The following is a 22,028-nucleotide window of genomic DNA, read 5'->3' as shown; positions in this document are numbered from 1 at the left end:
ATACTAATTACTTATAACTATCTATCATTCTTTTTAAAACTTTTGAATCCTAACATGTTCATTATTATATGTTTTGCTCCTTTTTGGAATATGTATTGACTAATAATTAAGTAAAGAACTCAACATTCATACTATGATTTAAAAAATGAAAAATATTCTAAATTAACAATCTAACCGATGTTTGTAAATTAGAAAGTAGCTTTAACCCTATCACCAATGTTGTTAACTAGGAATTATCTTCAATTTGTATAATAAAATAATTCATTTTATTTTATATGTAACATACATATATTTTCATCCACTATCATGTAAAATTATTAAGTTACCATATATTCATTTTAAGCTGTCAAATCATTAAAGTTTAATTATTTCTCTTTTATATATTTTCTCTCATACGTTATATTTGGATAGACATTAATAAAAGAAATGATACATGTACTCATTGTTTGGATAGTAAAAATTAATAAAAAAATAAATTCTAATAACCATTGTTTGGATAAATAGTAAAAAGGAAATAAAATAATTTATTATAATATTTTTTTTCAATTATAATATTTTTTTATAAAGTAACATATAATATACAAATATATATTTATACTACTTAATTTGTATAAATAAATCTTTTTAAATAAAATTGAACATGTTTAATACAGTAAGCTGTATTAGTTAGTTATTGATTTATTCTTAATTTTGTGTTTAATTCAACTTTTTAATTTATTCTGATAATAATTTGGCTTGTTTTGTTGTTAAGACTTAAAAATCATAAAATATTTTATAAAATGTGATATTATATAAAATACTTATAAAAAAAATTATTTTTGTAAGAAGTATCAGTTATATAATCAAATATAATTGCATAATAAAAATGTGGATATAATAATCTTTTTATAAAAATAAAATTTTTTCACCTTTCCTTTCCTTAGCTTTTCCTCCAAATTAAGACATTAAAAAAAATGAGGATTACAAAAGAAACCAAAAGTTATTAAGTTTTTACTTCTTTCCTTTTATTTAAATTAAAAATTTATCCAAACAAAGAAAATTTTTTTTTGTTTTCATTACTTTCCTCTATTTTCCTTTCCTTTCCTTCTTCCCTCAATCTAAACATAATATTAGGTTTTAAAGCTAAGAATGTTTCATATTCCATTCTTAGCCTACTACCTTTTCCTATATTCTTCTTTCATTTATTTCAAAAAAATTTGTTCTATTTCCTTATTCAAGAGATAATGGATCTTTAAAAGATTATCTCATCTATTCATTATTATCTATTTATTACTTTTAATTTCTATTCTCTAAAAAAAAACTATTCATCTAACTTTTGATTATTAGTATAAATATTTTTTCACTTAATTAAAAAAAATAATTCTCTGTATTAAAAGGTTTTGTGGGTACATTCATCTATATAAACTGATCTCTTAAATAAATATTGGTTATCAAATTCCATTTCATAACTCTTTATCTCCTTTTTCTCTCAAATTCCTTTCTGTTTTTTATCTTTGTTTTTGGAAAAAAAATTTCTTCTTTTCTACTGAAATTTGAAAACAAAACAATTTTCTCGTGGTTTGAAAAATCCACTTAAACAAAAAAAAATCATTGCCTTAAAAGAAATCATCAAATTTAGAATTTATTTAATGATTATCTGACCACTTATTTTTCATTCAGGTTATTTATAATTTCTCTTATAATGTCAGTAATTTTTTTTAATTATAAAAATATATTTTTATTATATTATTATTGTGTTATAGTTTTGATTTAATAGTAAATATTTTAATGAAAAAATGTGAAATAAATTACAATAACTGATTAGTGATTTTGTTTTTTTTTTTTTCTTTTATTTTTAAAGATAAAATGAGTGAAGAATTTTATTTAAGATTGTGAGTTAATTTATAACTTAATGAGTTTTATTTGCCTCTTTTAATTATGAAAAAGATGACATTTTTTTATATATATTCAACGCAATTTTTTTACTTTCAAAATATATCAAATATTTGAAATATATTCATATTTATTTTACATTTAAAAATATATATTTTACTATTATAATATATATTAGATAATAAAATAATAAACTGCAACAACGTGAAGGTTGTCATCTCTTGTGTGTGTATGTGTATATATATATATATATATATATAATTGTAACAGTTAGAAATTAATGTTTATTTCTATGTTTTCAAAAATAGAGTTATTGATATTACCACATATGGGCCTTGTAAGATCCTGGAATTCAGCCATTATTCAATTTTTATCAAAATTTTAATATTCTTCTATAACGTTTCAACTTTAGGAGGACCTAACCTAGTATTAAATAGGAAGTTAGTTTTTTTTTTCTTTTTTCGATAATGTGAAGATTTGGCGGACAATATTATTGACTTCCTCGTAACAGAATCAACATGATGCCTTTCATTTTTCTTCCAAAATGAGGCCTTTTATTTTTATTTGCCATGATTATAATTCACTCTAAGCTTCAAACTTTTCTTTTTCTTGGGAAAAAATTTATGCAATAATCCTCCTTCAAACTCCTGGAAAAGATTTGGTCTACCGATTTTATCATATGAATCTAAATATATTCCAAGAGGAGCAAAACATATAGTAATGAATATGTCAACTGAATTTATATATAGGATATAACATTTACCGGTAATAATACAAATATGAAAAAAATATACAAAATTGCGGCAGTTTCTCTCACTTATATCCATGGAGAAAATACCATAGTTGCCAATAAAATCAACGGATGAGGTAGGTAATTGACAGGGCAACTAGAAGGAGAATGTAAGCAATCCCTTGATCAATCGCAGTACAATCGTTGGATGGAGCAGGGGCAGCCGAAGAACCGATGCTTTGTCCGTAACTGAGCTGCAAAAATGCGAAGAACACGAACCCAATGGCTGGAAGAACGTGCAACCTCATTGAACTCATCTTCAAATAAATAATACTATCCAACAAGAGAATTTCTTGGTGTTTTTCTTCTTAACAGGAAAAGAAGTGAGACTGGGAAAAAAAAATATGTAGTTGAAGAGAAGAAGGGTGTTTCGAGGAGATGGTGGTGAATTTGTGAGGAAGGAATTTGATGATATTTATATTTGAGTTATGCACTTTCCTGGAAAGTGAGAGATCTAGAAACTGATGGTCGCCCTTTTACGAACGCGTAGTAGACACGAGAAATTTTGACTCAGTTGGCTTGGCTTAATGCCGTCATGGGTGTCATTGGCGAGCCTCCTGCTCTTTTACATTTCGTTTGTTTGTTTAGAATAATGGTAGTAGTAGTAGTTTTTTCCTGCAAAAATCTCTCTTTGAATTGGACTATATATGACTAGTAGCATCATTTATGACTTCTATTTTGGTTTTCTCTTTTCTAATTAAAATTGAATTTTATGTTCTTTTATATCAAGACTTTGGCATGAATTGAATTGTACTACAAGAGTTTGATCAGGGGTTCAAAAGGGAGAGTAATTGAGGGGCATTGATTTTTTTTTTTTTTTTTTAAAGGTAGTAGATACACAAGTTTTCAGATTGGCATTTGCTTAATACCAAGAAAAAAAGAAGTTTGGTTATGAGAAAAAGAATTGATGCATAAGAGAATTTATGCTGCCACCATGCCATGTGCCAGCTTAAGGATACAGTTCAAATTCTGCTTGGAATCCTTGCCTTAGACAAATTATTTCCAGATTTTAATGCATTCTAGGAACAAGAAATCTTTAATTTTGTTTCCATGAAGACTATTGTCCATTCAGAAAATTAAACTAATGATAAACAGATTTCCTATTGTCTCTCTTTTCACTGCTTTTACTATCAAACTAATTTCGTTGCTGCGGAAAAAAATAAATTAGAATAACTATGCTTGTACCTGATGATGTTTAACAATATCATAGCCAATTCAAAGTTTTACATTTGATTTTTTTAAAGTTACAAACATAATCAAATATCAAAATCATGTATTACATCTATATAATTAACTGAATAATCAATTATTATATCATAATCAATTACAATCATTGTATCATCAATTAACAAATTAAAACACAACTAAACAATCAAATTTATAAGATGGAACTTGAATCTAAGATTTTGAAATTTTAAAATTTGCTCCTTCAAAACTAAGTAAAGTCCTTGTTAGTAAAGTTATACTTTTTCTTAAGATGCAAAAGTTGTGAGATTGTGAGGTAGGTAGGGCACGGAAGGTCAAACAAGTTGTTTTGCTCTCCCCCGCCACAAGGCTTGGTAAAGATTAATGTGGATGCTGCTTACAAAGAAAGGGAGCAAGAAGCAGGATTGGGAATGGCTGTGCGTGATTCAACAGGGGTTGTATTGTTCTCAGCTGTATCTCTTATGGCAGGAGTTGATAGTCTGCTCCAAGCTGAGATTAAGGCTATCTTTTGGTGCTTGAAGCTGGCGAAAGAACAAGATATGAATAATGTAATTCTGGAAAGTGATTCCTTATTGGATGTCAACGAGGTCAACTGCAGCGATATCTCCTACTGGGCTGATGGAAATTTGGCCTCAAATATTAAAGACCTCGTTTTACATTTTCTTTCATGTTCTATTGATCATGTTTCTAGAAATGCAAATATGGTAGCCCACGAGTTGACTAGGTCTGGTTGTCTGTTAGGTGAGCAAAGGGTTTGTAGGTCGTCACTTCCAAACTTTGTTTGTGGTCCTGATTATTGTCAATGAATTGTTAGTTTACATTAAAAAAAATTGTTGTTTTGCTTTGATCTAAAATTTGAAAATTAGAATGGTTAATTTCGCATTGACTGAAACGACAGAGATTTCTTGTTGCTGTTGTTTAGTTTTAGTCGTATTCGATTGCAACATAAAATACATATATATATATATATATATATAAAAGATGAATCTGTGCTTATAATTAATTAATTAATTAATTAATAAAAAAAAGTAGGAATAACATATGTATTGGATTAGCGTCAAGCTGGGTACCCTGCCTCCCATGTAAGCTTCTGGAACATGCAATTTCAGGGTGCAAATTTCAGAGGGGATTAATTGTGAGCCTTTTGCTATTAGGCTGCTAATAAAAGCCTGATAAGCTTTAATTATTCTGGTAAGTACTTTTTTTTTTTTGGGTTTTGGATACGAGATAGAGGGCCTCAGGCCCAAGACCCAACAGCAAGCAACTAGAAACAAGATGAGCTAACATGAATGTAAACTGCAAATGGTATTTGGTATATGCAAGATTTTTTCTTTTACTTGACAGAAAAAGAGATACAGTTAATTGTTTTTTTAAATACAAGAAAAATACTGGAATCAAGAATATTAGTATTTCAGAATAACGTCCCCATCCATTATCTAGCAGCAAATAGACCCCGAGGAAGGCAGACAGCTGATGGAACTTGGAAATTTCTCTGAACCGATTGCCTTGATTGTACATTGGATACGCTACTTCCAAAGCCCATCCTACTGGCACTTTACCCAATCACACGCATTTTTTCCCTCTGGTATGACGGCAAAAAGTCTTGGCCCTTTGCTAAAATCCAAGAAGAAATGTGCTTTTGACGAGGATAGGACTAGGAAAAGCGTCAGCATCATCAGCTCAACCATTGTCCTTTTTTATATATACACCTTAACTGAAAGTGAGCATTTATCATTGGACAAACAAGTTTCAAAAAGTAGGTGATCTCTTCATTTTGCGTTTCCACACTCAAATTTCAGACTTCTCTTTCAGTAATCAAACCGTGCAAGCATCAGGAAAAGAAAAAACCAGCGGCTAACATAAACTCTACTCCCTGGCCACCGCTGAGCCACTGAGATGCTTCCACGTTAAACATAATAGGGCGTGGCAGCGCCTGATTTTGAACTGGAATCTTGATGGGCATGTATCGGTTTGTTAGGCCATTTTTTTGGACAAGTGGGAGTATGAGAAGCTGATGCTTTTGGACGGATCTCTAATTGGCACCTAGTCGAAGCTTTGAAGATAAAAGCAAAAGCTTCTAGAATCAATCAAAAACTGCTTTATGCCCCAAACTTTACTTGCCCACCACTCCTTATTCCTTCCTTTCCTTCCCATCCCTTATATAATTTCACCGGAACACAGATTCTTTGCTTTTCGACCTCTGTTCACACAGAAACATAATAATACCCAGAGTGAAAGGCAGAGCGGAGAGAAGGGGCCAAAAAGAAGAAAAGAAAAATGTGCTATGCAAGCGTTCCTTCCGTTGGCAAACGAGGCTTGGTGGTGCAACGCAGATGGTTCGTTTTGCAAGCATCAATGATGGCTGCTGCCCATCATGCACCAAGACCTGGAGTGGCTAGAAAGACTGGTGGAGGAGCTGGTTCGATCATGAAGAGGTGTCTGTGTTCACCTACGAAGCACCACCCGGGGTCGTTTCGGTGTAGGCACCACCATGCGGAATATGTGTGGGGTGGGCGATTCGTCAGCAAGCAATGACTGCATCACAGTGCCGAGTATGCGTGGGGGTGGTCTATTTGTTAGCAAGAAATGACCGGTAGTTTTAGTTCAAGGTCTAAAATCAGTTGTACAAAGGCACCCATGGTTTGAACTATTCTATTATATAGGGCCTACCCTTTTTAGATATATCCTTTTTTTGTCTTTTCTTGTGAATTACAAACAAATCTATAAAGGTTGTTTGGTTAATCCTCCAAACCTATATATATTTGTTTTCTGAAATTATTGCATTTTTCCCATGATACCTACGCATCAACTCCCTACCCTTGCTCTTGGGTAAAGCCCCTTTACCCGTCTTTTCTCTCCCTCTTATGTAAGGGTGGGTATGCCATTGCCAAGCCACAGTGAGGTGGAGTTGTCTTAACGTAACAATTCAATAAAAAGAAATAAAACTGTAGAAATCATGGTAATCTAATGAGTTTCAGATTTTACCATCTCCTATGACAACCCACCATTAGGGTAAGTCAATAAGCTAAGCTTGACCTAACAATTATTACCCTTCTATTTGAACAATAGAGTGTAAAGTTCGAATTTCTTCTGCCCTGTTGACCTTAATCAATTGTACAAAAATAGAAAAGAATTGAGACCCTATGAACCTCTTCATGAGAATTGATACAAAATTAATGGCAGCAGCAACACTTTTTTTTTTTTTTTAACTTATTCAGCTTAAAAGAAGCTAACTACAGAACAGCATAGTCTGTCTGTATGCAAGCTGGAACCTAGATTCATTTTAATTTAAACTCAAATCCATGTGCATCTCAATAAATCATTGTATAATCAGAAGGCAAGCTAAAGAAAAATTATTTGAATAAATCATTTTCATTCAATCATAGGCTTACAACTGCTAGTTATATGCACCTACTAACCGAAATATGATCATTTACATCAACATGTACAGTATAACCAATGAGGAACCAAATCATGGCAGCATCCGAGTCTGTTTCTCGCTTGTAGTACATCTATTGGCCAAAATGGTAGATTGGAGCACTGTCCACTTACATTACTGCAAAACACGAACCCGTTATAGGATTATCAGTCAAAACGTAAAATATATGGAATATCTTTTATGAAAAAAGGGAATAAAAGTATTGACCAAAGACTTCTTATATTGATGGCAAGCAATCTACAATCGGTCCTAGCAAGGTACAGAAGAAAAAAATGGGTTGAAAAGACCTTGCTATTCCATATTATACCAGTTTCAGTTCACACCAAACATAAAAAACCAAAGACCAACACAGAGAAGAAGGAATAACCCTCTTCCCTACCTTCTTTTCCCCTCTTTGCAAACAGAAAAGAAATGATTTGAAACTATTTCTTCAGCATGCTAATGGGTGGGCCAATGATACAAGAACAAATCATAATCCAGCTAACCAAGTTTCTAATTCTCTCAAACTGATTTTGACCCCCAGAACATAATTTATGTTGGCATTTAATGTCAATGAGCAGGAAATTTCAAAAACCCAATGGTGATAATTTTGTCTGGACAGCACATTAGAACAAGTCTTGTGCATGCACTTTATCAAGCAATTCCATATATCCTTCGAGTTAGTATCTCCTCGCACTGTGGTTTACACATTTAGAGGTTAACTGTAGTGGAAGAGGAAAAACAAAAAATTGATTCCTCACCTCAGCATAGCAGCACATTAGAACAATTTTAGATTTGTTATATATTTTTTTAAAAAATGATTATATAAATCAATGAAGTAAGATAATGTTTATGTATTTGTAGCAAAAGCTGATGCGGCTGCCCTTCTAAAAACAGAAAAAATTACAAAACAAGTGAAGCCTGGGAAGAAAAATGAAAACCAACTTACCAGTCAACTGACAAAACTACCGGTCTCACTTAAGAAACAGCAACTGCTATTCCCACTCCCGTTTTACTATGTTTCTACATTCCTACTCCTAGTTCTTGGTATAATCTTTGTTTGACACTTCCCTGGAAACAATAATTACGTTCCTGGAGTTAGCCATTTACTTCTTGTTATCTTCTAACAAGCTTTTGTCCATTTCCATTTTGGTTTCAACAGATTATTTTCAATTCCAAAGTTTCTCTGGAGCTCTCTGTTTTTCTCTTTATTTCTTGGAATTCTTATCAAATCGTTAATGGCAAGGACGAGCAACAAGAACATACAAGCGAAGCTGGTGGGTATGTCTTTCTTTGTTTTTGGTTTTGAATTAATGATTGGTTGTTGGTTTAAAAAAAGGAAAGATTTTAATTCAGAAAACCAATTGCTTTTCTTTTTTCCACTTTAAACATGATCTTGATGCCTGAAGCAAAATTATGATCTTGAAAATGCTTTAAAGAGACATATTCCTGCAGAACCAAAATGCCCCTTTTGAAGTACCTGGTCTTGTAATATAAATCCTGAAAACAGTACTTGTTTTCATGCTCTTGACTGGAGATCAATGGAGAAGGTGCTTTGTTAGTTGATTGGTTTCTTGTTTTCCTCTTTTTTCTATAATTTAGAATATAGTTACTCATTTTGTCTTTCAATCTATTATACAAGGAATTTATTTTCCCTTTTTGTTACGATCTACAGAACTAAGTTTATTAAGAAAAGTTACATATTACTATTTACTAATGAAGAGTCATGATTTTTTTTTTCCAAAAAAAATGAATAGTCATGATATTCATGAATGACCTAAACAAGGAGGTAACACTGAGATGAATTCTTTTCCCAGGTACTTCTTGGGGACATGGGAGCTGGGAAAACAAGCTTGGTTTTGAGATTTGTCAAAGGCCATTTTTTTGATTTTCAGGTTTATTTTCAATTTACTTTTCTCTATTTTCTGCCTTTGTGATAACATCAAGGTATATCCATCTAATAATGTAAGTGTATATGTAGGAATCGACAATTGGAGCAGCCTTCTTCACTCAGGTTTTGTCACTAAATGAAACCACCATAAAGTTTGATATATGGGACACAGCAGGACAGGAAAGATACCATAGTTTGGCTCCTATGTACTATCGTGGTGCAGCCGCTGCTGTTGTGGTCTATGATATAACAAGCTCGGTAGCTTTCTGTCTAGCTTTTTATACTTTATTTTATTTTAACATTTTTATTCAGTTATGATTGAACATCTCTTAGTTACTGAGGTCCCTATAAGTCATGAATTTCACCAATTGGGCTCAAACAATACCAAAAGATATTTGGATACAAGTTGAAGTTTTCGTGAGGAAATAGCAACATATAAAGAATCTGTGTATCTGGCCTACATACTCTTATCTGCATATCTAGTTATATGAAACTTGCCTAATTAATACTAATAGATCATGGCATAGCCGTAACATGGACATTCCTCCACCTTGTCCTTTGCCTTAATGTTAAAACTGTGTAGTGTCTGTCCATGTGAATCAGTTACTAGTTCCTTTTCTTCTTTTCCATTTTTTTTTTTTTTTTTTTGCATTTGTCAAATACAGATCATCCATTAAAGGTGATAGATGTGTGCATTTGTTAATGACAACTGACAAGGACTTGAAGCTTATATATTTTGATCATCATACTTTTTAAATTTATCCATTTTAAAGTTATAGTCGATTCAAAGATTCTTTCTTTAATACTACTGCCAACATGCGTTCATGCTTTGTAATTGACTGTCGATATGATCAAATGATGGTTGGTATTTCAGGACTCATTTGAGCGTGCCAAAAAATGGGTTCAGGAACTGCAAAGACAAGGTAATTGACAAGTAATCTAAATGTTTTATTGTGAGGACTGAAATTCATTAGAGGTCTTTGAGCCCTTATCATTTCTTCTCTCGTAGAACCTTACTCTGCAGACTTCACCCTTCCCTTTGCAAATGAGAGTTGTTGCTGTCTTTAAAATGTTTACTCTCTTACTGATCTTGGAGTAGCTGTCCGCTTAAAATCTGAAGTATAATTCCAGCATCATTTATTCTACATATTTAAACATTTGACCAGAAGTATAATTATACATTAAGTTGATATTTTAAATCCATAGATCGGTTGAATTTCTGACTTCAATATGACTGAGCATAGATCTAAAAATTCAGGCATGCTTCATATTTCTTAACTTCTTGTCTGATTCATATTACATTGTTTCAGGAAATCCAAATTTGATAATGTTCTTGGTAGCAAACAAGGCTGACTTGGAAGAAAAGAGAAAAGTGGGAAATGAGGTACTTGCAATCTGATATTTGCTTCAATTATCTGTTTTTCCTTTTGCAACTAGAAAGATTGCAATCAAAGGCCCCACTTCTCAGAGCTTTAGCTGATTACTGCTATGCTAGGACATCTTGAAATTTGCTTTATGTTGTTCATAATTGCATACTATGTCAAAGACATTATCAGAGCATTTCAAAGAAGGCTTCTATTAGCATTCAGGTTACATTGTGTTATTCCCTCAGTTTAGTCTCAGTCATAGTAAGCACTTTATTCTGCAGACTAGACCTCGACATGGGTAAATCATTCATTGGTGATGTTTAAATTAAACTGAGAAAAATATGTACCATACTGTGCTTTTTTTCTTGTTAATGTCTTCAGAGACAAACTCATGCTAAATAGTATGAAGGCCATACAACCATTGCCTAGAACAGGGATAAGGGAAACAGTAAAATTGAAAAGTTGAATAACCCCATGTATGTTTAAGTCGGTCTTAATGTTTTTATGCAGGAAGGTGAACTATATGCCAAAGAAAATGGCTTGACTTTCCTTGAAACATCTGCAAAGACTGCACAAAATGTCAATGAACTCTTTTATGAAATAGGTAATACCATATTTTATAAGCGGTTTTCTTCCTGTATGATGCAATTTGAAGCTCTTCATGTCTCATGCTGTACTCTCTTTGGTATATGGCATAGGTAAATTTTCACAATGCATATATAGCATAAGGTAGTAATCCTAAAGACAGAAAGGAAATGATCTTTGATAACTTCATTAGTAATCATCAACCATATGGCTGATTAACTTATCCAAAAGGTTGCTCACAGATGCTACATACATGAGAACTGATTTAGCTTAAAAATAGAATGACAATTGTCAATTTTAGCTCATTTCCTTTTATTTGAGTTAAGCCAGTATCAAACAATTATTCAATTAGTTTTACACAATCAAATAATTTGTTAAAGAAAATAACCAAGCAGGGAAACCAGCTAACCCTGCTCTAAGGTACAGCTTAACAACATGTAGCCAAAAAGAAAAAAGAAACAGCTAAACAAGAACTTGTCAAAATCTTTCGGAACATGAATTTAGCTTAAGTTTTGAGTAATCTATTTTGCTCAATTTACATTGGCTTGTTTGTAGCCCTTTGTTGATGTCAACTCACAGGCACCATCTGAACTTGTTTCTCATGCTCACACACTCTCTTGCAGCAAAGAGGTTGGCAAAAGCTGCTCCTTCTCGGCCAACTGGAATGAAATTGCACAGCAGACCGCAAGAAAATGGAAGAAGGCTCTTCTGTTGCTCCTGATAATATGAAGGCTAGCTGTATACACTTATGTAATTTGTATTATTGACACCTGAGTTCTGACAAATCAGTTTTCATCTGAATAAATCTGGGAAGATGGTTTCATCACTCACAGGGGAAAATTCATCTGCCAATCAATTTAGACCTGTCAACTAAAAACATGAAGGTCTCATTACCATGATTGAGGTACCATGTCTGGGCGTTCTAGGCTCTAGCTTCCCCTGGAGTGATGGAATCGCGGCTGTTATATTAACTATTAAGATCTGTGCATTTGCCCTAGATTACAAGCAATCGTTTTTTGGGCCTCACTTATTAATTAACAGGTTTTCTCAATTAATGGTTGATAAGTCATTGCAGGTCATCGAAACTGAAGATTAAGCTGCTTTCTGGAGTAATTCACTTTGATGAATATCAGCTGTATGTACACAGCACAAACACAAAAGCTTTATATTGTCAGTTTCAAATGCTGTGATTTTGTGTAAGAGATGATCATGGAACTTCATATGAATAAAGGTTCAATGCAAAGAAATGAATTTGATTAGTGAACTATTAGGGTTTATGTCCAATTAACATCTAGCAAATAGTGCAAGCTGTGTCAAAAGTCTTGTACAAGAAAGCTGCTCAGCCCTCATTGTTAAATTTTTTTGACCCAAGGTAAATAGTTTTTTTTTTTTTTTAATTTTAATTCAGAAGCCAAATGGGTTAATGAAAACAAGCACTTGACAAGTATTAGTACTTATGTTGGAAGCTGAGTTACAACTTAGAACTGGGAGATTTCTGTACTCGGAACAAGCCACTAACAGGCAAGCACTTGAAAAGTAGTAGTATATTTCAAGTATCTTGCCGAAGCTCCTTGGTTAAAATTCCCTTACTTAGCCATCTTGGTCCGATTTTCTAGTTTCAAATCCATTATTATATGTAGTTGGATTACTATTTTGACCCAAAAAATCGGTTTAAATAAAGCATAAACTGACCGGTGAGGCCTAAGGGGGCAGTGCTGGTCTTTTTCATTTTGAGGGTACTTATTTCCATCTACCAAGGCAGGGTGCCCACAAATCACGACATTTTGACCAATCTGTGCTTAATAAATTCAGTCCGTTCAGACTGTAGAAACTGACATATGTCATTAAATAATGTGGGCAAAGCCTCGCTCGCAGTCACAGTCACAGGGGACAATTTTGTATTTTGGCCTTCAATGCATAGAAATCACCATTGGAGGCCCCTCAAAAACAGAGGGATTTATATATATTTTTTTCTTTCATTTTTTGCTTTTTAATTAAATTAATTTTCTAATTTCTTTTGGTCCACTTGTACTGTTGTCTCTGTTTGGATTTTGCAATGTCACATGCATCATTGCAATATCCCAAACAAACAAAACCATAAAGCTTCGTTTTCTGCTGTCTACAACTTTCCAAAAACACCACAACACAAGCAAAAAAATCCGAAAAAGCATTTCTGCAACGTACTAACACAACGAGAAAGTAGGAATTTTAGTTAGCAATGGGGCGTGGCTTAGGTGGCCGAGCCATTACCACGCCTGCCGAAGAAAAGTCGTTAAAAACATTAGAAGTCTAATGTTTATCTTTTTCTGCTACATCTAGCTACCATCTCCATCACTAAAAAAAAAACCCACCTCTCAAAGCTCACAGAAAAAGGAACAAAAAAAGATTAAAATAAACGTTTCACTGCTGCCTGGCAAGCTTTGACAGAAACTCAAATTAATCACCATGAAGGAGACGTACATGGAGAACCTGATGAAGATGATGAAAGACCATTGTTACTATTAGAATCACTACCCGAAGTGGCCAAAGACCTAGCATCTCTAAGAGAGACAGAACAAGCCTGAGCTGGGAGCTTCTTCATTGGACTCAATGGTGGTGTCATTGGGGGTGAGTGGAGTACTCCAACATGAGAAGGCTGAGTCTTCTCATCATCCCCTGAAGAACCGCTATTTTCTAAACGTGAAGGTGATGTATCCGGAGTCTCGAACGGAGTATCTGGCCTGCCAGCATCATTGTCGTAAATAGGATTCGAAATGTAAACGAAATTCTCCACACCATGACCAGGAGCAGTACCGCAAGCTGTCTCTTCACAAGTAGTAGTAGTAGTAGTTCCAGTTACAACTTGGATTGAGATTTCTTGAACAGGGTTAGGAGAGGTTGCAAAGGAAGTTAATGGAGATGTAGGAGAGAAGATACCAATTTGATGAGGGCTTGTGTTTGATTCTTGGGTGCGGACTTCAAAGACTTGATGATGATTATCTTTTTCAAGCTGGTTTTGTTTGTAAGGGAGTGCTTCAGGGAAGAGGAAGTTCCTTGGTGCATGAAGAACTCCTTGTGCATAGAAGCTACTAAGGCGACTGGTTGATTTATCTTGGTTATCTTGAGGAGGAAAGGAAGAAGTAGTAATGGTAGGGGTAGTGGCAGCAGTTGCTGTGTTGGTAACAGTAGAGCCGGAGGTGGAGTGTTTGAGCTGACGCCGCCTGCGGAGTAAGAGAGAGCAATAGAGCTCGGCTAGCAGCAATAGGATTAGAGCTAATACAATGGCAAGGCTCACCACCATTACCAATGTTGCACCCATGATTATTTTGGATGCCCCCTTCATTATTGTACTTTTTCTTTTTTCTTCTTCTTCTTCTTCTTCTTCTGTGGACTGTGGAGCGTGGAGTACTGGAGGGAGTGAAAGAGGAACGGTAACTAAAGAAGGGGAAAGAAAGCTTTGTTTTGGCGGGAAAAAGTCCTTTACCTTTGACAAGGAAAGTAGATAAGAGGGGAATCTCGTGAGACTTTGGACATAGGGAATGCAAGGAATTCGTTCTTTGGTTCTGAAATGATGGTTGGGTTTTTTTTTTTTTTTTTTTTTCTTCTCTCTCTCGGGATTCAATGTCATAGTGGTCATTTTAATAATTGCAACATAGCTTGATGCATATCTTAGCTTTATCTGCTCTGCTCCAAGGCCTAAACAGTTAAAACCAGCAAAAGTATGAGGGCCAATTCAGAATTTTCCTTCTCAGTTCTCAAAAGAAAAAGTATATAAACTTGCAAGAAAAATCGAACAAAGACGACTTTTAAGATGGTTCAAAGAAAATACTAAGTTTAGGAACATTGAACAAAAAAGATTCCTTTCATCCCAGAATGAGGTGATGGTAAAAGAAAAGAATTTTATCTTAAGGTCCTCCAATACATGGGATTCCTTTCATAACTTGAACATTGCAGGCACCTGCCCTGCCTACAAAGCCAACTTTGGAACCTGCGACACATGGTTTACTCTACTCGGGGCTGCTTAGCTAACTTTGATACCATTGAACCAATCTCATCTTAGTAACCACTAATATAGAAACTTAAATGCAAGGATTACAATCTAAAAATTGAAGCATTACATGCATAAATGCTTGTATTGGCCATGGGTCATAGAAATAGCAATACGAGTGCTATAAATACATAAGAAAGTATGCTCAAAATAGCAATGCTAAGTGCAAGGGCACCATCTGTCCTATCAAAGTATAGCTCAAGGTTTCCACAAAGGACAGCACAGAACCAACTCAGCTAAGCAAATAAAAGTTTTAAGATTGATGCAATCAAACTGATTAGATTGAAAATAATGATTCAGTATGCTTAAAGTTCTATCTCCCCTTCATTGCTGCAAAGTGAGCTGCCAAATCATCATAATCTGGTAACTTCGGATGCACATGCCGGGCTGCATTTGACCTATCTTGCTGGAAGGAAGTAGCACGAGCATACACTTTACTTCCCTCTGTTTTACCTGTTTGCTCATGAGGGAGAGAAATTGGTCATCAGATCTATCCCTGCTTGCTTTCAATGGGCCTTCACCTGCATCACTTCCCATATCATGTGCATAACGACTTTTAGACTTTCTTCTTATCTTTCCCTCTTCACAGGATGATGGCTTCTTACTGTAATGCATCAATAGTTTATCAATTATCCTTTCCTCATTATCATTTCTATGCTGCTCATTATAAAATAAGATTTGCAGACCTCGTCTTGAGTCATCCCTTCTCCTGCTTCTTGGTTTTCTCCTTGCCAATTCTGCATCTTCAGCATTACCGACTTCAATATGACCAGATGCTGATTTCAAACATCGCCTCCTAGACGATCTTTGTCTTGGTATAGGGGCATCACTCCCATCATGATTATAGTAATGATCTTTTTCGCGGTCATGAATATTCACTCTGGTAGGTGGAATTATCCGCCCATCTTCATCAGGATGATAGAACCCTTCTTGGCACTTATCTGTCCTATTAACATTTGGTTTGATACTGGGTTTAACATAAGGAGGAGGGATGCCACTACTAGAGGGGAGCTCCCACTGGGGTTCATTTTCCTCATGAGTTTTTCTTGTTGAATTTTGGACACTGTATTGGCCAGCGTAGTTATCTGCAGTGAATAGGTCTTTATCATGACTCTTTGACCGTGAAGCTGCATAACTAGGATTTAAATTTGGCTTTCTCTCTGGTAGAACATCTTGGTTATCTATTCTAGGTGCACTATTCTCCCTACCATCTTGTCGCTTGGCTCCACCATCAACTCGTTCCATTCTTTTCCCACAAGAAGAACTGCTTAATCTTGCTGTTTCCAAGGTAACATCATCCTTCCCATTCCAAAATTCAAGTTTACCAGCAGAAACTTCTTGTTGCCATAATGGAAAGTTGAGATTCTCCTTCCTTCTGAAAGCTTCCTCCCTGCCATGACGTAGTTTGTACCCCTCAACAGAGAATTCCTCTTGGAGAGGAAAGATGATCTCATCCATTGTTAAAACATTATGCTCCTTGCAGTTGTCCAATCTGTGCCCACCCTTACCCATGTCAAGTTTTTCTTTAGATGAAACATTAAGTTTATCCCCTTGTGGAACAGCACTTCTTCCATTACTTGATTTATGATCATCACCATTGGCATAAAAAGACCCATAATTTTTAGGTTGGTCCTAGAGAGCAATTATAGAGATAACAAGAGTTCCAGTGTGAGAAGACCATAGGGATAAGCTCAACAAGAATATTAAAAAAGTAAAGACCAAACACAAGGAGAGGCATACCTGTGGAATCACAGTAGGTTTAGACATTCGTCGCTCAAAAGCCTCAGAGTCCCATTTTATGGAAAACTCTGACGCTATATCATGCATTACCTTTACTTTCTTCTGCATCGTGGAAGGATTTGAAGCTGAATTCTCGACAAGCTATCATGAAATTTTATAACATTGGTCATAGAAATGCAGTGACGGAAGCACAAATTATTTTCCTTTTGGAGTGGATCATCAGAAATTTACCTGCTTATTGACGAATAATTCTGGGGAATTTCCATATCTTTTGTGAAATATTTGCCTAAGATCTCGCAACTCTGGCAAATCTGAGAATCTTGCAGCTGCAAACATTAGAGATGAGACAGCCTCCCTGCAATCTTCGGGGCAATCACTGTATGCATTTATTGACAAGAATAAGCAACTGTTGTTTTATCAGGTTATTAATGATAAATTTCAAGAAAAAAAATAATAAAAGAAGTTCACAATCTGTCTCATTTTATGTAAGTAAAAAACAAGAATAATCAGAAAACAACAACCCATCTTTTGCCCCCTACATAGGTAAAATCCTTGTATGCTGAAGCATAGTTCAAAGATACCATCTTCTAATATGCTGTATGCATACTTCTTCCCTAGCATAAGCTTAAATTTAATAAATATAACATTAGATGATAAAAACTAGATCCTCGGCTACTCTTACTTGTGGAAATACCAAAAACAAAATCCATACATTACACAGCAGTCCACAATCCTGCATATGGGGTGATCTCTTTAAAATCAAGGGTGATCTAATCACTGTGTTTGATAGTAAATTGGGAATTATATGTGGGAATAATCTTAGATCATAAAGACTGATTAGATTACTACCTTGTAAAGTGATTTGAATCCCATCCAAAAAGATGGAAAAGTTTTATCATCGAGAGAGGTGATCTACAAAATCATTTTGGGACAAATTTAACCTTTAAGTGGTGCCCACCAAAATATGTTTCTCTTCAAATTTGTAGTTTTTTATAAGCAAATCTCCATCTTTTAATCATTTTATACAAGACAACTCATGTAACCCTTGAATGTGAACATGCCAATAACTTTGAATTATACTCGTCAGAACTTGTTCATATCTTATAAATTTCTATTGAACAATGAGTTCTTATTTTATAAATTGTTCATTCAATAAAAATTGAAATAGTAGCTTTCTTTTAAATAATCTTATTATTAGTAATAAGATCTTTTTGGGTGTTCTATATTTGGTGATTTTTTTCTATATAATATCAAACACAATGATTTAAGATCACTAGAGATTTATCATATAGACCAAACATAGAAATCAAATCATCTTAATGATCTTAACACTAAGGTAATTAGATCACCATGGTGAATTTAAAAGTGATACCAAATGCTACCTAAAATTACTTATATAAATCGGTGAGTAAAATAAGGCATACGAGCATGGGACAAGAGTCTCATCAGAGAAATCTTAAACCATCATGTTAAGGCAAGAGAATTTTCAATTTTTTCTTTAGAACACATCTCTTTGCACTTTTTACCAAAACACAACTTAAACATTGTGAAAAGTTGAATGACAACAAAATTTTTAAACAACTCCAATCTGAGATACATTACTCAATCTTTGATAAATTTATATAAATTTATCAAAGAGAAAGAAATAATACAGCCACATATACCTGAGTTTTTGCATAACTGAAACATGCTTTGACACAAAATCGCAACATTTCTCAACAAAATCATAGCAAGACGAAAGGATAAATTCAGCTATATACCCTTCCACCTGTTTCACCACCTCGCAAAAAATTAAACACAACATTCATTTTCATGTCCATAAAATTTATAAATTAAAAACAAAGCATAACATTTTCTAATATTCTAACAAGTCTGAGAAAAAGACATATACAAAACTGAAACCTTACCGTTCCGCTATTAATCATTCTAAAATTTAAAACAAAAATAAATAAATAAATCAAATTCTAAAATTTTGAATATATGATTAAAAATAGGAAAAATAATTTTTTAAAAAAAATTACCCTGCCATAAGCATTAATATCAAGGCCATTAGCGAGCAGATCAGCTATATCTTTCTTCAAAAACTTAAGCGTCGCACTCTTCTTCCTCCTTATCACATCGATCCGACTCTTAATCACCTTTATCAATGATTTACTGAAAAAAAGTCTCGCATTTAATTTTCCAAAAAAAAGAAAGAAAAACAACAATGCATTTATTTTAAGAGAAAGTAGAAACCTTTTTGAGTCAAAACCACGGCCTAAGATTCCATCCAGCATCTCCGGTCACTGCTTTATTCAATTCCATGGAACGAGTCGACTCAGATAACTCAAAAATGACGCCGTAAAATCAGAACGCGAATCTAGAAAACCCAAGATCTGCCATTAAAGAAGAAGACAAAAGCCTGTTCGGCTAAGCTTCTTCAGTGCCGTTTCTAAGACGAGTTTTTTATAAGAAACGCTCATTTGCAGGCTTACTGCATTGAACTGATAAAAAGACGCATATAGGAATTTACGATCATAACCTTAATCTTTCAATTGAAAGACTGGAATTTAACCGTTGGATGGTATTTTGGGGAATGGAAATGTTTTTAATTTGGTGCGGATAAGGCGTTAGTGGGGTAGATCGTGACTGTTGGATGAGGGCAGTAGGTTACGAGAGAGTAGACGGTCGATGGGAGTGTTTTCTTTTCTCTCGGATGAAGGGGAAAAGTGGTTGGCTGAGTGAATCAAATAATTAATAATGTGCCTAAAGCTCGTTAATAAATGTTTTAACGATGATCATTTTCTAGTGACATTAGGTCAAAAGTGTAGTTGTAAAATCGAAATGCCATTATAACGGTTTTAACTGAACTTTTGTTTAATGAAAATGTTTTTCTTTTGTATTTTACATATCAAGAAATATTAATATGTGTTATTTGACATCGGTGAGTTGATGTTTGTAATAAAAATTATTTAATACATTATAATGGTGTTTTTTAATTTTATTTGTGAAATTTAAAATATTTGTATATCATATCATAAATATATATAAAATGTATTCATATGAATATGTTTTTTATGGTATGTAAGATAATGTTTAAATTTATTTATATTTTAAATTTAAATAAAAAACCAAATCATCATATTTGAAATTTAAAAATGTAACCTTTTATAATTGATCAAAGTCCAAATTTAATATATTATCAACCATGAATCGGATAGACCAAAATACACATCACATAATTAAATAAATAAAACTAAGCAAGCAAATTCTTTATGTTGTTGTTGGTGTTGTGTTTTTTAACGAAAACTGAAGCTAATTCTTTAATCTTAAGTAGTGCTTATAATCGCGATAATTGGAACATATATATAAATAAGTAGAGTAGAAAATAAATTGCGTAAGTTATAATATAGTATTGTTTATTTAAATATTTTCAGTTAAAGAAATTAAAGAGAAGGATTAGCTATCTTTTCAAATCAAAATCCACTCTTGGCTAACAAATATGTTAGGAATAATGACTTAAATTTTATAAAAGATTTATTTGAAATTTATTAGATAGTACTTAATGGACAAAAAAACTTACAGAATAAGAATTATAAAAAGAAAAAAATTCTTAATAGGTAAGTTTGACTTACAGAATAAAAATTTTAAATGGTAAAAAATTTTTAATAGGCAAGTTTATATGGTTGTAAATAAATGAAGTCTTTACAGGGTTAAGTATGAGAAAAATATATAAGAAAGTTGTATGATTTTGTGGAATAGATATCTCATAAGAGTACTGCAGATTAAAAGAGATTGAGAGGGTCAATATAAGTGTGATGAATGAGTACATATGGGTATGTGTTTGTTTGTGTTGAAAAGATGCACACGAATTTATGTTTGTTTAGGTTGAGAATACTAAAGAAGATTGAGAGAGCCTATAGGTATTGATTATTGAGTGAGATTAATTTGATGTATGTTTGTAATTCTCTACAACTAGTGATCTTATTTTTTATCCGTAGACGTAGGTCAGTTGAACCAAACCACATTAAATTATTATCTTTTATGTGCTTGATTGATTGTTTGATTATGTTTCCATTAATGTGATTGGATTATGACTTATTAGCGTAACAAGTGATATCAGAGCTGTGATAATTTTTCAACAAGTGGTATCAGAGCATGATTTAAGACATTGGAAGATGTAAGCTTAAAGGAGTTCGATTCAAAGAAGAAGGTTGAGTTCATATTTTGAAGATCGGTTTGCATGAAGCATAAAAGCACACAAGAAAAGATGATCGCGAGACTTTCATTACAGGTGGATCCAAGTATATCTAGCATGAAGATAGATGACTTAATGAAATTTAAGTCAATGTGAAGATTATTATGAATAATGACTCAAATCCTATAAAAGATTTATTTAAAATTTGTTAGATATTACTTGATGGATAAGAAGACTTGTAGAAGAAGAATTTTAAAAAGAAAAAAATTCTTAATAGATAAATTTGACTTGCAGAAGAAGAATTCTAAAAGGCAAAAGATTCTTAATAGGTAAATTTATATGGTTATAAATAAGTAAAGTCTCTACATGATTAGATATGATAAAAAGATGTAACAGAGTTATAAAATTTTGTGGAATAGACACCGCATAAGAGTACTGGAGATTTACGTCTTATGGGTGTATACATGATTAGGTATGATAAAAAGATGTAACAGAGTTATAAAATTTTGTGGGATAGACACCGCATAAAAGTACTGGAGATTTACGTCTTATGGGTGTATATATTTGAATGTTTGGAAATAGATTAGAGGAGATTGAGAGGGTCCACATAGGTATGATGAATTGGTGTATATGGGTATGTATTTTTTTGTATTGAAAAAGTGTATATAGATTTGTGTTTGTTTAGGTTGAGAATACTCCGTATGACCAAAGGAGATTGAGAGAGTCTATGAGTATTTGATTGTTGAATGAGATTGATTTGATGTATATTTGTAATTCTCTATAACTAGTGATCTTGTTTCTTATCCGTTGACGTTAGTCAGTTGGATCGAATCATATTAAATTATTATATTTTGTGTGCTTGATTGATTATTTGATTATGCTTCAACTGATGTGATTGGATTGAAGCATTTTAGCCTAACAAATGATATCAGAACTGTGATGATTTTTCAACAAA

The 22,028-nt window shown here is 33.3% G+C and overlaps 2 protein-coding genes and 1 pseudogene across 7 annotated transcripts; 1 reads left to right on the top strand and 2 right to left on the bottom strand.

The window, feature by feature from the left end:
• The first annotated feature begins 8,314 nt into the window (after positions 1-8,314).
• LOC111285014 (ras-related protein RHN1-like) lies at positions 8,315-12,392 on the top strand. 5 transcript variants are annotated; one of them, XM_022874224.2, is made up of 9 exons: positions 8,315-8,333; positions 8,449-8,563; positions 9,104-9,181; positions 9,268-9,435; positions 10,052-10,100; positions 10,488-10,561; positions 11,055-11,148; positions 11,753-11,875; positions 12,205-12,392. In XM_022874224.2, exons 2-8 carry the CDS (start codon positions 8,525-8,527, stop codon positions 11,848-11,850), a joined length of 600 nt encoding a protein of 199 aa, XP_022729959.2. In that variant the 5' UTR covers positions 8,315-8,333; positions 8,449-8,524; the 3' UTR covers positions 11,851-11,875; positions 12,205-12,392. The 5 variants fall into 5 exon arrangements, with proteins under 5 accessions (XP_022729959.2, XP_089619386.1, XP_089619389.1 ...); XM_089763260.1 differs by lacking the exon at positions 12,205-12,392 and having other exon boundaries at positions 11,753-11,955; XM_089763263.1 differs by lacking the exons at positions 9,104-9,181; positions 12,205-12,392 and having other exon boundaries at positions 8,317-8,333; positions 11,753-11,955.
• A 921-nt stretch (positions 12,393-13,313) lies between these two features.
• On the bottom strand, positions 13,314-14,868 carry LOC111285013 (uncharacterized). Its single transcript, XM_022874223.2, has one exon. The coding sequence runs from the start codon at positions 14,743-14,745 to the stop codon at positions 13,570-13,572; it is 1,176 nt and encodes a 391-aa protein (XP_022729958.2). The 5' UTR covers positions 14,746-14,868; the 3' UTR covers positions 13,314-13,569.
• Positions 14,869-15,227: 359 nt separating this feature from the next.
• Positions 15,228-19,356, bottom strand: LOC111285015 (uncharacterized; annotated as a pseudogene). The gene is made up of 6 exons (XR_016343294.1): positions 19,132-19,356; positions 18,918-19,050; positions 18,561-18,664; positions 17,128-17,272; positions 16,897-17,037; positions 15,228-16,788 (listed from the first exon to the last, which is right to left on the bottom strand). The product of XR_016343294.1 is annotated as an uncharacterized LOC111285015 (transcript).
• Positions 19,357-22,028: the final 2,672 nt, after the last annotated feature.

This window comes from Durio zibethinus, chromosome 6 (assembly GCF_047325235.1).
Source record: "Durio zibethinus cultivar Kanyao isolate XHJ-2024 chromosome 6, ASM4732523v1, whole genome shotgun sequence".
Classification (NCBI taxonomy): domain Eukaryota; kingdom Viridiplantae; phylum Streptophyta; class Magnoliopsida; order Malvales; family Malvaceae; genus Durio; species Durio zibethinus.
This window is presented reverse-complemented; position numbering and strand designations above follow the sequence as displayed.